This window comes from Littorina saxatilis, linkage group LG2, assembly GCF_037325665.1.
Source record: "Littorina saxatilis isolate snail1 linkage group LG2, US_GU_Lsax_2.0, whole genome shotgun sequence".
Lineage (NCBI taxonomy): Eukaryota > Metazoa > Mollusca > Gastropoda > Littorinimorpha > Littorinidae > Littorina > Littorina saxatilis.
In genome coordinates this window covers 89,472,832-89,486,877 of record NC_090246.1, presented here as the reverse complement: position 1 = coordinate 89,486,877, position 14,046 = coordinate 89,472,832, and the positions used below count along the sequence as shown (strand labels likewise).

General features: G+C 45.1%; 1 protein-coding gene across 8 annotated transcripts in view; it reads left to right on the top strand.

Annotated features, from left to right (window-relative positions):
• The window catches only part of LOC138960092 (LIM domain-binding protein 3-like), an 83,789-nt gene that overhangs the window by 46,682 nt on the left and 23,061 nt on the right, over positions 1-14,046 (top strand). For 7 of the 8 annotated variants that reach the window (XM_070331838.1, XM_070331836.1, XM_070331837.1 and 4 more), the window contains 4 exons: positions 1,906-2,054; positions 5,019-5,351; positions 6,002-6,290; positions 10,013-11,053. In XM_070331838.1, coding sequence (XP_070187939.1) covers positions 1,906-2,054; positions 5,019-5,351; positions 6,002-6,290; positions 10,013-11,053 — 1,812 coding nt within the window. The remainder of the gene's footprint in view (positions 1-1,905; positions 2,055-5,018; positions 5,352-6,001; positions 6,291-10,012; positions 11,054-14,046) is intronic. The other variant, XM_070331833.1, reaches the window with a different exon arrangement.

Here is a 14,046-nt window from a genome sequence, read left to right as displayed (position 1 = left end):
GTTTTGAAGTTGTGTGGGTGTTTCTGTCTGACTGTTTGTCCGTTCGTCCGTCCTTCTGTTGGTCTACCTGTCCGCCTGTGTGTCAACGTGACTGACATCCTGTCAAGAGTGAAACAAACGTAGCGATTTATTTCCAGCATCTATCACGCGCATCGCTTGGCGGGGGAAGGTGAAAAACTATGAGAGGTAATCTCCCTTATCACAAGGGGCCGTAATGCAAACATCTTGGTGGAGCGAGATGCCAAACTCGCACGGAGCTGCGATACTAATGAGCCACCGGGGAACGACCTTCTGTTTCTAAATACCCCCTGTGTCTTGTCCACTGGCTGTTCGTGCGTCCTCCGACAATACCCTGAACAGTTTTAATCTCATTCCAACCACAAAAATGAAGTTGTCAAGGTCGTTTTCAAGGAGAAATCCCAAACTGATAGACTGCCAACGTTCCAAAATCATAACGATATTTGTTCTGTGATTGTGTTTTAAATTAAACGTTACATGACTAGTGTTGTATATTCCGTGTGGTAATTGTCATCAGATTGATCAAGCATGTCTGATACACATGTCCGAGATGTTCTTTTTACCGTTGTATATTGCGTACCAGTTGAAGAAGTGTGGACAATTGTGAGACCGATGACGTAGGATGTGTATCCTCATTTTGATGACTTTTAACAATTAGCATAAACATCACAAATGTTTTTAGCTGGCGGCAGGCGTCGGATAATAAACTAGAAACTCCGGAAATATCTTTGTCGATTTTGTATAGGTTGTGAAAAAATGAATACTCTTGCTTTTATTGAGGTAAACTTGCGACATATGCTCATTGTCCAACGTGTTTCAGACACACTCCTCGCTAGGGACTGGCCTTTTGTGTCACGTGGGAAAGTTTGCCTCAATAAAAGCAAGAGTATTCACTCTTTCACAACTCATAAAATCCCAACAGACTGAGAGTCATTTCCCGTCTATTCTCTCCTATGGCTGTTTTCCGTTTGGATTGTCTTTAGGCGAACAGGAAGCGTTTCTGAACTCGTTCACCTTACTGGTCGCAATTCGGGTGTCTTTCCGTTTTGCCCACCCCGATGTGTGACTGTTGGTAAATAGTAGTGTGCTGGTTTCTTGTTGATTCGGGGTGATCTCGCAACCCCTTTACCTGTTGGGATCACCCCACCCGCTTACCCTCATTCACTACCAGTCCCTGGGAGCATCTTGTCAATTCTGTGTCACTCTTGTTTCGCTCTCATGCGTGAGTTGTCAATGAACTGTTGTGAGAGGGGTTCGTTTGGATTGCGAACTTCATGTTGGTGAGAGAGTGAGTGAGTGTCTGTCTGTCTGTCTGTCTGCTTGGCTGGCTGCGATGCATAGATGCGTCTGTCTGCGATGCATACATATTTTTGTCTGTCTTTCTCACTGTCTGTCTGTCTGTCTATGCTGGCTGGCTGGCTGCGATGTATACATGTTCCTGTCTGTCTGTGCGAATATATTTCTGCTCTGTGTGTGAATATGTATGTATGTGCTGCGTTTGTGTGGGGATGTGCCTTCTGTGGGTAAATGGTACTGACGGTAACATTCTTACAGAAAACTAGCTGTAACGCATTTTTGAATATAATTAAGTTTAAACCAAAACTAACGCCCCCCATTTTAAGACCCCCCCTCCTTTTTAAGACCAGCTTTCCTCGTTTTGTTATGGAGGCAAACTTTTGACACGTGCTCCCTGTCCACGTGTTTTAGACACAGTGACTGACCTTTTATGTCACGTGGGAAAGTTTGCCTCAATAAAAGCAAGAGCATTCACTCTTTCACAACTCATACACGTTTAATTCCACTGTAATAAATATTTCATTTCGTGTATTTTGAATATAACTTTGTTTACACCAAAACTAACTTCGTGTTTCACGTGCCATGTTACAGGTGACCCCGGGTAGTGTGGCGGCGTCGGGTCTGGGTCAAGGAGACCTCATCCTGAAGATCGGCACTATCGGCTCCACCAACCTCAGCCACATGGAGGGCCAGGAACTCATCAAGCGGGCCGGCAACATCCTGCAACTCACCATTAAAAAGTGAGCATGACATGATATGGGTTGTACACTCTAAATTGAAGTCTTCCACTGTAAAACACACTTTGTGTAACCACTTATGATTACACTGTGTGATATACAATATAATTTTACTTTCAGAAGTAGCAGATATTGTTAACGCTATTAAGTGTTTACCATGTTAGCTACTTTTGCTAGTAAAATTTTGTCGTATCTTACACAGTGTTCACAAGTGGTTACAAAAAGCATGTTTAAAAGTGGAACTTTTCAATTTACTGTTAAGTAAAACGGGAATTCAAAGTGGATAAGAGGTAAAAGACGAATTCTGCCAGTAATTCTGTCAAGTTTTTATGGTCCGCGTAGAGTTGTTTTTCCTTTGTAAAAAAAGAAGGCAAACAAACCCACGTGACAAAATAGAGGGCCCCAAAGGGTTTAAAATCGTGATCGTGATTGGCGTTTTTTGACCTTTCTGTGACCGTGATTGCCGAAATTTCCATTTCTGTGATCGTGATGGGACTTTGCCCGTGATCCGTGATGACAAAAAAATCAAGTCTCGTGATCGTGATCGTCATTTGTTTTCGTGATCGTGATGGGCATTATTGCAAAGCATTTTATTTTCAACGTACATTTTTCACAGCTGTATCACTCTATGATCCTCTATTCGTCAAGGAGCCAATCCCGATTGAAGGGAAGCAACAACACATTCAGAAATATGATTTTGACAGCGATTGCTTCCCTTTAAGAGAACCAATCACACAAAAAAGAGATCCAATCAGAAGGCAAATTGCTAAAGTCTGCCAAACTTCATCCAATGGAAGGGCTTCGTGCAAAAGTTTTGAGTGCATTCAGTCAAATTCGAATTCGAAGATCAAAAATGGCGAGCAGCAGTACTGTCATCGAACTTCTGTTATATTTTGTGGATTCCAGCCAGACCAAAGCAGGCGGCGAGAATGCCTTCCTTGGTAGAAAGGTCAGGCTACGGGTCGGTCTTTCCGAAGACGAAATATCAAGATATGTTGATCTATGTTGCTCTATGACTGTTCTGAATGTAGGCAAAGATCTTGAAATTTGTTCAAGATCTTTGAGTTTGAGTGAGATCATTGACATTGTCGACATTGCCACGTCCGGCTGTCACTCGCTCAGTGTGACCTCGACTGGCTCGAGATCGAGTCTGCGTGTAGCCAAAACCGAAACTAGAAATGTGTTTTTCATCCCAGCAACGTGGACACGCTTGGCATAGATTCTAACTGTCGCTTCTTTGCATTAAGCTTGGATTTATTTTAGCGCCTGTAAACTTTAATATCAACAATGGGTTAAATTCAGAAACAATGGCGGGGAGACGTGCTAGTTTGGGTCACTTTGATCCTCATGTCAAAGACGATCAAAGTCATGTTCGTTGGGGATTTTGTCAGGCATGCTACTTTTACGGTAATTGCCGGAAATCCGATAAAGCCGTTTTCAAAATCCGGTAAAGTCAAATTTATTCCGGTGAAGTTGAAACATTTCCGCAAAAACGATCCGTGTGAATATCGTGCAACGCGACCGGGCGCCGGTCTCAATGAAGCCAGCGCACAGAAGTGTTGTTTTCACCAGTTTGGAGGTGTGTTGAATGGTGGTGGGGGGAGGCTAAAATGGGATTTTTAACAAGATCACAACACTATTACAGCCCTAAAAATGATGCCCAGAATGCACCAGATTGCACAGATTTTAACCGTTTTTTGAAAACAAATCCGGGGGGGCATGCCCCCGGACCCCCCTAGTTGGCTCGCCTGCTTTGCAGGCTCAGGCTTGTGGCTTCGCCACTGGCACTGCGCGCTTCTTTCTGGTAAAACCATTTTTGGCCTGTAGCATTCCTGTTTGTTTTTCAAGCCCATGAAGCCAGGCGATGGTGTACCTCAAATTGTATGGCAAAGTTGAAAATAAAGAACCCATCACACATACATGTACTTTAATTTCAATCCACCCAATAGTTTTTGAGAAAATGGGTTTACAAGATTTAGCTCTGGAAATGTGAAATTGTGTAAGTATATATTCATGTGTGTGAGTGAGGGTGTGGGAGTTGAATGTGTATGAGTGGAGAGAGAGAGAGAGAGAGAGAGAGAGAGAGAGAGAGAGAGAGAGAGAGAGAGAGAGAGAGAGAGAGAGAGAGAAAGACGGCGAAAGAGAGAGAGAGAGAGAGAGAGAACAATGAAAACAACATTCTTGTTACTGATTGCAAACCATGATATGAATTTCTATGTGTGTATGAAAGAGAACTCAAAAAATAATAATAATAAAGTGCAACAGTTCTCACTTTGTGTTGAATAAACAATAGATCCAGAGGAGCGAATTACTGTGTGGTTGTGTTTACTTTGACACGTGCTTTCTGTACCTGCAACTTTTACCGTGACCGTGATTTGCCACTGGTGTTCGTGATCGTGAAAACAAAAATCAAGGTAACTGTGATCGTGAAAGCTAAAATTTCCCTTCCCGTGATCGTGATGATACCCCCCCTTTGGGGCCCTCAAAATAGGCCAATCATTGTCGAGTACCGTTTCCAACATGACATGTGCTCGCTCACTTACACGCCGCTCGCTAGTGATTTTAGTAATAATGTCACGTGGTTTTGTTTGCCCTCTTTTTTTACAAGGAAAGGCAACCCTTTGCAGCCCACAAAAATTCGACCGAGTTATTTCCAAACATCGTCTATTGGCTGGAGGCGGGGGCCGGGGGGGGGGGGGGGGCAACCAACTCGGTTCTATCGATAGCCAGGAGATCATCGAGCGGGCAGACAACATGAACAGCTCAACATTAAAAACTGAGCGTTATACGAGTATATATTCTAGCAAGTTTTACAAGTTTTTTGATAAGGTGTTGGCCCAAGGGGGCTAAGAAACCACACAGTAACAAAATTAATCCAATTATTAAACACGCATGCAAAAAGAAGAATACAGAATGGATAAGAGGTAACTGATAGAAAGATGACTTACTATTATTGTCCGTGTGCAGAACGTCAGCGCCCATGTCGCCACAGGGTTCGTATGGCAGCCAGGTGACGGCCCAGCTGCACGACGGCCCCATGTCCCCGTCCTCGCGAGGACCTCAGCACGTGCAATACAACAGCTACCCCGCCACCCACACCGCTCTCCCGGATGGATCCACCCGTATCCAGATCCAGAGGTCGGTACCCGCTCAACAGTCGGCAGGTCCACCACTGCCCCCCACTCCTAAAGCCTACCAGGACACGTCTTCTCCGTTTGGCTTCGACTCGGGTCACATGCCTGACTACACCTTACCTTACAAGCAGCCTAACTCCGGCGGTGGAGCTTATGATGGGTACAGGTGAATGAATGCGTTTTTGTGTGTGAGTTTTGTTTTGTTTGCTGAGTTTATCTGACGAGAATGCAAAGCTCCGATGATGGACTGATCTGGAAATGATCTTGCAATCTCTTTTGGATATCTTTTCTTTGCAATATTAACTAATGGATGCGTTTTGGTTTTCATTTGCTCGAGAAAACGATAATAAGATTTTGTCTTGGCAGTCTTTTGACCAAAAACACTATCATGGCTTGTGTGTGTGTATGTGTGTGTGTGTGTCTGTCTGTCTGTCTGTCTGTCTGTCTGTCTGTCTGTCTGTGTCTATGTGTGTGGGAGAGAGAGAGTGTGTGTGCGTGTGTGTTTCTGTGTCCGTGTGTGTGTGTGTGTCTGTTAGTGTGTTTGTGTGTATGTGTGTGTGTCTGTGCGCATGCGTCCATGCATGTGTATGTGTATATGGGTCTGGGTCCGTGTGTCTGTGTTTGTGTGTGTGTATGTATGTGTGTCTGTGCGCATGCGTCCATGTATGGATATATGTGTGTGTGTGTGTGTGTGTGTGTGTGTGTGTGTGTGTGTGTGTGTGTGTGTGTGTGTGTGTGTGTGTGAGCGTATGTGCATTTGTCTGCGCGCGAACTGTACAGTTCAAAAGCCTTCATGCATTCTATGTGTGCTTACAGACAGCCCCAGCAGAACTCGTACAACGCTGGGAACTCCATGTCACTGCCGCGCGGGGTGGGGTACGGCGACAGGGGCCAGGAGCCACGCAGTCTGCCCATCAACTACGCAGGCCAGCCCTCTCCCCCCTCCTCCCAGCCCCAGCAGGTCAAGTTCAACCCCACCCAGGCCTACGAGAGCCGCATCGGGTCCTCTCGTCAGCCTGACCCGCTTGATGAGATCGCCAGTGTCATGGGTGGACCGTCTGCCTTCAGTCCTACCGGGCCTGGGCAGCCCTTTACCAGGATACAGGTACAGTATACAGTCCAACCTGTCTGTAATGATCACTCAAAGTACTCACTACAGGTGTTCGTTATCAGTGGACAATTAGTAGTCGCTAATAGGATGCAGGTACAGTCCAACCTGTCTGTAATGATCACTCAAAGTACTCACTACAAGTGTTCGTTATCAGTGGACAATTAGTAGTCCCTAATAGGATGCAGGTACAGTCCAACCTGTCTGTAATGATCACTCAAAGTACTCACTACAAGTGTTCGTTATCAGTGGACAATTAGTAGTCGCTAATAGGATGCAGGTACACTCAAACCTGTCTAATGATCACTCAAAGTACTCACTACAAGTGTTTGTTATCAGTGGACAATTAGTAGTCGCTAATATGATGCAGGTACAGTCCAACCTGTCTAATGATCACTCAAAATACTCACTACAAGTGTTTGTTATCAGTGGACAATTAGTAGTCGCTAATAGGATGCAGGTACAGTCAAACCTGTCTATAATGACCATCCAAAATACTCATTAAATGTGGTCTTTATGGACATGAGGTCGCTGTGAAATGGTGAATTGTATATAGAAAAACACTTGCCAGGGATCCTTTGGGTATGTCGTTGTGGGTAGGTGGTCATTATCGAAATGTGGTTGCCAGGGCAAGTTCGACTGTATCACATTTACTATGCTGTGACCTGTACTCGTAGTTTGTGACCGTTATTTTGTCTTTTTCTTTTTTCTTTCTTTCTTTTACATCCAGTATCTGAAATGCCAAAACCGTTGGCGTGTAACTGCATTATGTCCGTACTTCAAGCAAAGTGAGAAATCAAGGGCACGTGAAGCAAGAGGATGATGTACACTTACTTCTGATGATTGCAATGCGTAAAATTAATAAGCATTCCGTAATCAAAGTTTAACAGAGGTACACTCTTCAAACTCTCACATCACTGTGATAAGACAGGTCGACAGGTATTTAGTCCTGAAACTGTGTCTTAGTTGTGGAAAAACAGTCCCTGCTCAGAACCTGCAGTGGTGTAATGCAGTGTGTAGGTGAAACTCTCCCTCGGGCAAATAACACGTATTAACACGGCTAGTGTGTTTTAGGAAACGGTCACGGTTCTTTATATTTAGTCAAGTTTTGACTAAATATTTTAACATCGAGGGGGAATCGAAACGAGGGTATGGTGTATGTGTGTCTGTCTGTCTGTCTGTCTGTCTGTGCGTGTGTGTGTGTGTGTGTGTGTGTGTGTGTAGAGCGATTCAGACTAAACTACTGGACCGATCTTTATGAAATTTGACATGAGAGTTCCTGGGTATGAAATCCCCGAATTTTTTTTTCATTTTTTTGATAAATGTCTTTGATGACGTCATATCCGGCTTTTCGTGAAAGTTGAGGCGGCACTGTCACGCCCTCATTTTTCAACCAAATTGGTTGAAATTTTGGTCAAGTAATCTTCGACGAAGCCCGGGGTTCGGTATTGCATTTCAGCTTGGTGGCTTAAAAATTAATTAATGACTTTGGTCATTAAAAATCTGAAAATTGTAAAAAAAAATAAAAATTTATAAAACGATCCAAATTTACGTTTATCTTATTCTCCATCATTTGCTGATTCCAAAAACATATAAATATGTTATATTCGGATTAAAAACAAGCTCTGAAAATTAAATATATAAAAATTATTATCAAAATTAAATTTTCCAAATCAATTTAAAAACAGTTTCATCTTATTCCTTGTCGGTTCCTGATTCCAAAAAAATATAGATATGATATGTTTGGATTAAAAACACGCTCAGAAAGTTAAAACGAAGAGAGGTACAGAAAAGCGTGCTATGCAGTGTCACGTTTCAATATATCACTTAAGGTGATTATGAACCGGTTAATTACTACTAATTAACTAACCACACCACGATCCACTCTCGCAGTCATACAATTAAATAGAGTCAACAAAAGTATAAGTTTCAGACGCCTGTTTATGTATAAACTCTCCACCTCCCTCGAGCCTTCACTCAAAATATGTTCCTTTTACGTTCTCAACACGTAAAAAACCAGTGTTCACTGACAAAATGCCAGTAGTATATAGAAAATTATAGTAACACGCTGAACCCGTGTAAATACAGTCAAAATGAGAATGTTCTGTTCAAAAGCTCTAGTTCATGCAGGTGTCACACACCCCACGTTGTCACTACTCCAAGGTAATCACAGATAAGAAAAGACAACGGTGGTCAACGGGGTGCGTAAGACATGGTGCACTTAGCTTTCTTTCTGTATGCTGGTTAGCCGGTATGCTGGTTAGCCGGGTTGCTGGTTAGCCGGTTCGCTGGTTAGCCGGTCTGCTGGTTAGCCGGTCTGCTGGTTAGCCGGTTAGCGTAGCTTCCTCAGGTCCCAGCTCCAACGTCTGCAGCTAGCAGTGTCCCGTCAAAGGCAGCCGTGCAGCGGTTACAGGAAACCGAAAGAAACGAACGAAGGCTGCAAACAGAAAGCATCGGTGCACTAAACATGTCAGCTACCCCTCACCCACCACCTTAAAACATGTCATCTTTAAATATCTCATCGAGCACGTGGGCCTGCACAAAACGGACTTTTTACAACAACAAAACAGCCATTTTCCGTCCTTCTCTCCCTATCTGCAAAAACCATATACAGATTAGTATTTTAGCGTCACAGAGAGTAAATTATGCGCTAACCTGGAAAGAACAACAGAGAGTATTTCATTCCACAAACACAGACTCATCAACAGCGTTAAATAATGATTTATTACCTCAAAAGCCTATGATTGTACTCTCATGGAAGCAAAATCCGCTTCCTCCCTGGAACAGCCTCTGTTCGTCAACAGTGACCAAAAACCTCCAGAACCCCTTGTCGAATCCTTATGCGAAAGCCATCGCCGACGAAGGAAAGTTGACGACTTGTCCTCAGCAAAACAGGTGCAGTGAGAAAGTAGTAACTGGTGGAAGCTCCCCTAGAGTGCCGAATACAATATTCGGTGAAAAACCATCATACTCTAGAAACTGTGTATTAGATCCTTCCCCTTCTGCCGCTGGGTGTCAAGTGCGCCGCCCTTGTGTCTCTCTCAGACAACCTAGCCAATAACACGTGACTGACCTTGTCACAAAAACCAGTCCAGCTATACACAATTCTGCCTCCCCAAGCAGAAAAAAAACACGAGAAACTCAATCCCTGAAAATCCCGTGTGCGCTGTCAGCGAAAAACCGTCAGCCCTATGACAGCAGAAACCTCCACTGTAAAACTCGTGCGCAGCAAACCCTCCGTGTTCATTGAGCACTGTCAGCAAACTCTGCTGTAGCCCAATATCACGTACAGGCGCTTTCTATCATAATCGACCAAGAACAGGCACTCCACTGAGTGACACTTTCTTGGTCTCTGTCACCCGATCGTGACATGCAGCATAGCGTAACCACTACCCCGCTCTTCTTGTCAATTTCACTGCCTATGCCGTGAGCGGTGGACTACGAGTATACGGTCTTGCTGCGTTGCATTGCGTTCAGTTTCATTCTGTGAGTTCGACAGCTACTTGACTAAATATTGTATTTTCGCCTTACGCGACTTGTTTTTTTTTAAGATTCGGTAGGTTGTTTACATCGATGATGGTGCAGCCATATTGACTGTCTTCTTACCGAAATCTAATATAACTACAATATCTAACTACTACAGAAACCAGTTTCATTCAGACTGAGGACGCTACAGAACCCAAGAGAGATATCACCCACTCACTCCTTTTTCATTACAGGTGAACAGTAATCAGTGCCCCGAGCCCAACAGACCTACAGTCAACTCTTACTCCTCCAGCCCCTACATTCAGCAACAGCAACCGCCACAGCCACAGCCAGCGAGCTACGGCAGGGCGCAGCAAAGTCCCATCTCTCCTACCTCCAGCTACAACCAGCAACCACCTCTACAGAGAGGATACAGCCAGGAGCAGCCCAGAGGGTATGGTCAAGAACCACAAAGAGGATACGGTCAGGAGCCTCAAAGAGGTTATGGTCAAGAACCACAGAGAGCGTATGGCCAAGAACCGCAGAGGATCTACGGTCAGGAGACCCAACAGCCTTCACGCGGTCAATACAACAGCCAGCCAGCTCGCGGTCCCTACGAGAGTGCCATGTCGCCGCAGCAAAGCTACCAGCCTCAGTACCAGCAGCCCTCACAGAACAACGGGTCCTACGGCGGCCAGAACTCGTACGCTCCTCCTACCGCCTACAGTGCCCCCGCCCCAGCCCCCGCCCCAGCCCCCGCCCCAGCCCCCGCCAGGCCCGAAGCTCCGCCCTCCTACTCTCAGACCTTCCCCCGTCGCCAGGCCGGCCAGCCAAGCAATGATCGGAGCCAGCAAGGCTACGGTGGCCAGCCAGCACTTGACGACGGCTATGTGTCCAACACGGTGTTCAACACCCAGCAGAGGGCCGCGCCTGGAATGGGAGTGTCGGACTTTGGCTTCGAGGAGGCGGCGCCGGGTAGGGGCTCTCAGGGCTCCCAAGGATACAGGGCTCCAGAGCCCCAGCCCTACAGGCCCGCCCCGGAACCCATGAGGTACGAACCCCAGCCCGGAGACGGCGTGTTCGAGGCACGGCCTCCCTACGTCAGGGGTTCCAGCTTCCACGACTCGCAGCCCGTGTCTCCTGGTATTCGCTCCGTCCAGCCTGATTTCTCCGCCCCTGGGAGGGCCCCCTTCTCCCCGCCGCAGGACGTCGCTCCCCCTCCCCCGCCTCCCCCCGGGCCAGGCGCCTCCTGGACCCCGTCACGCCCAGTCGCAGCTCCTTACATGCAGTCACGGGTAGGTGAACTGGACGAGGAGTTGGCTCGCCTCGCTATGATGACCTCCCCCGTGTCTGAACTGTCTCCGCCTGTGCCGCCACCTCAACCTGTCGCCCCTCCTCCCCCTCCCCCTCCTCCTCCTCCCCCTCCTCCTCCTCCTCCACCTCCTCCCCCGGCCACGGCTGATTGGGGAATGTACAGCCGTCAAGCCAATACACAGGTGAGACCCCACCCGTCATTTTTTTTCCGTGTGTCGGTGTTTGTAGTCAGGTAGCCGCTGAACTGCAGCTTTTCCCTAGTGCCGCTTTCCTCAGGGTGAAGTTTTCCATTGTTAACAGTCGTCCAAAGGCTTTCTAGGAAGACAGGGTCTTTGCGATATGCAGGTGTCATTCATGATGCAGAAGAGAGTTTCGGAGCAAGTGAGATCTGAATAGCGCCATGTACGTAATAATATATCTGTTGTTACTTTGTTTGGTTTGTGTTGTTAGCGTGTCGGTTTGTTGTTGAGTTTGTTTGGTTTGTAACACTATGCTTCACGCTGTCTGTCTGGTTGGCTGGCTGGCTGTCAGTATGTTCATTCGTCCGTCTGTTCATTTGCCCGTCTGTTCATTTGCCCGTCTGTCTGTCTCTCTGTCTGTCTTTCTGTCTGTCCTCTATGTAGGTCTAAAGTAAGTGCTTCATTCTCCTATATAGACCTATATAGATCTAATAATGTTGCTGCATATCGCAAAGAAATGTGTTTCCCATTCTAATGTCCAAATAACCATAAGCTTTTGGTGTCATTAAAAGAGTTCGGTAAAATATTTAACGTACAAGTAATCCATAGTTTGCATTGAATGATAGTGTATTCTTTGATAGTATTTTTCTAGTTTTATTTATTGTTCTTTGCTGTCTTAGATCTGTGTTTTTTTGTTTTCTCACAAATGGTGTTTCTAAGATGTTGTATTCTGTAAACTAGAAGAATGTCTTTTTACACCAAAAAGTACCTTCGGTTGAAGAGATTCAGTGATTATAGCAAAATAAGAACAACAATTTTTAAATCATCTCTTTTTCTGTTCACTTGCGGTATTAGTTTTAATTGCATTACGATTTTTGTTTATTACCCAGCTGCGACCAAAAGGGAAAAGCTGCTGTTTAGAGCAGATAGTAGGCCTATCGTAGTGATTTAGTCAAAATTTATTCAGAACCGAAAATTTAAAACCAATCATTTTGAGCAATGATTCACCGTTTTGCATTTTTGCCCTTTGTTTGGCCAGTAGTAACTTTAACTCCAGAAGCTTCAAAAAGAGCTTTTTGCATAGAAAGGCCAGTTCTAACAGCCAAGGCTTTGGCAAGACTATGAGTAGCGTACAGTAGTGTTAAGTATAGCTGTGGTGTTTTAGTCATAACGTACGGGTGGTGTCTGCAACCCTTTGATGCTGCCGTGTGGTTTCAATGCTTGTTTCCATGACGTCTCCGGTTCGTGTCATCAAGACATGGTTCACCTGTCAGGACTGAGTTCAGTGTCAAAGGTCCTTTGCGGCTTCCTGGCCATTGCATGCATGACGCAATTCGAAAACTTTAAAAAAAAATTCAGTCATACTTTTTAATGATTTGTATATTGTGCCATTTAATTCTTCGCGAAAAAGAGCGCTAAGCAAAACCCTCGTATTTCTTAATGTCGTAAGTACAATCGGGGATTGTTTAAACTTCGTTTTTCATTGTTTGTGATTTTCTTCTCATAAATGAATGGTAATGTGCGCAGATCTTTCACGTTAGAAGACAAAACGAGCTAAGCGTATCTTAAATACTTTTCGAGCTTCATCCGTCAAAAAATGCAGGTCGTCTGACTAGGTCTCCACAAGCACAGGCTCACTCAGTGAAAGCCAGAAATCCCTTTTATGTAACGCTAGTTACTACGTCACTGGTGGTACAAATGGTTATCTGTGCGTAGAGAATGTTTCAAAATAAACTTCGTAATCAACCGTTATTCTAAATGTTTCTGATTTCTGAATGGTGTCGCTGTCATGCTTGAAGAAAGGCCTAAGTCTCGATGGAACAAATGACCTGAAGTCAGTCGATCTTTCTAGTTAGAACTGTGTCTTTAACATGCCTCGTTGCTGTTCGTACTTCTTCATAGTTCATGAAGGTAACTTGACAGTTGAATTGTTTTAGTACTCTTCAGCCATCTCACCAGAGGTAGGAAATGCAATGCATTGGAATGAAGTCTGAAGGTTTTGCATGTGACTTGTTAGACTATTTTTGGGTGCAGTGTTCAAATTAATCGCATGCAATATTTAATTGGTTGATAGTTAAAGTCATGTTTACCGTGTTAAATGGTAGAGCGCCCGGGAAAGAGGGGGGGGGGGGTAGTGATGGAAACTCGGTGACTTTGAAGCAGACACTCAGTCACAAAGACACCCACGAATGGGATGAATTAGCAGCGAGATATGTTGGTAAAGCCGGGTTAGCCATGCTAAACTTGATACAGCACCAGAGAGAGAGAGGGGGGGTGAGAGAGAGAGAGAGAGAGAGAGGAAGAGAGAGGGAGGGAGAGCGAGAAAGAGGGAGGGAGAGAGGGAGAATTATAAAGAGACAGACAGAGAGACAGACAGAGAGACAGACAGAGAAAGGCTGAGACACGAATACGAATTTTTAATGCATATCAGCAAGGGAGTGGGGGGAGGGGAGGTCGAAGTACAGTTTGCTTTTTGAAACCGAATGATGTACACATTCGAGAAGAATGTTCTCGCTTCTGGAAAGTCCGATCGCGAGTTGTGTGCTCATGTGTGTAAGAAATGTCCGAGAGACTGAGACAGAGACAGAGAGATTGAACACTAGTCACAAAGGCGCCTACACAAGGGAGGAATTAGAAACGAAATGTTTCCATGACAAACACGACATCAAAGCTGTCTACACTAATTCATGCAAGCAAGCTTGTCCTGTGTTAGGTAAACAAGGAGTGATATGCATAAAGACGCGCTTTCTTTCTGCCCCGTATGCCACACACGCATAACAGGGACCGACCGCTGC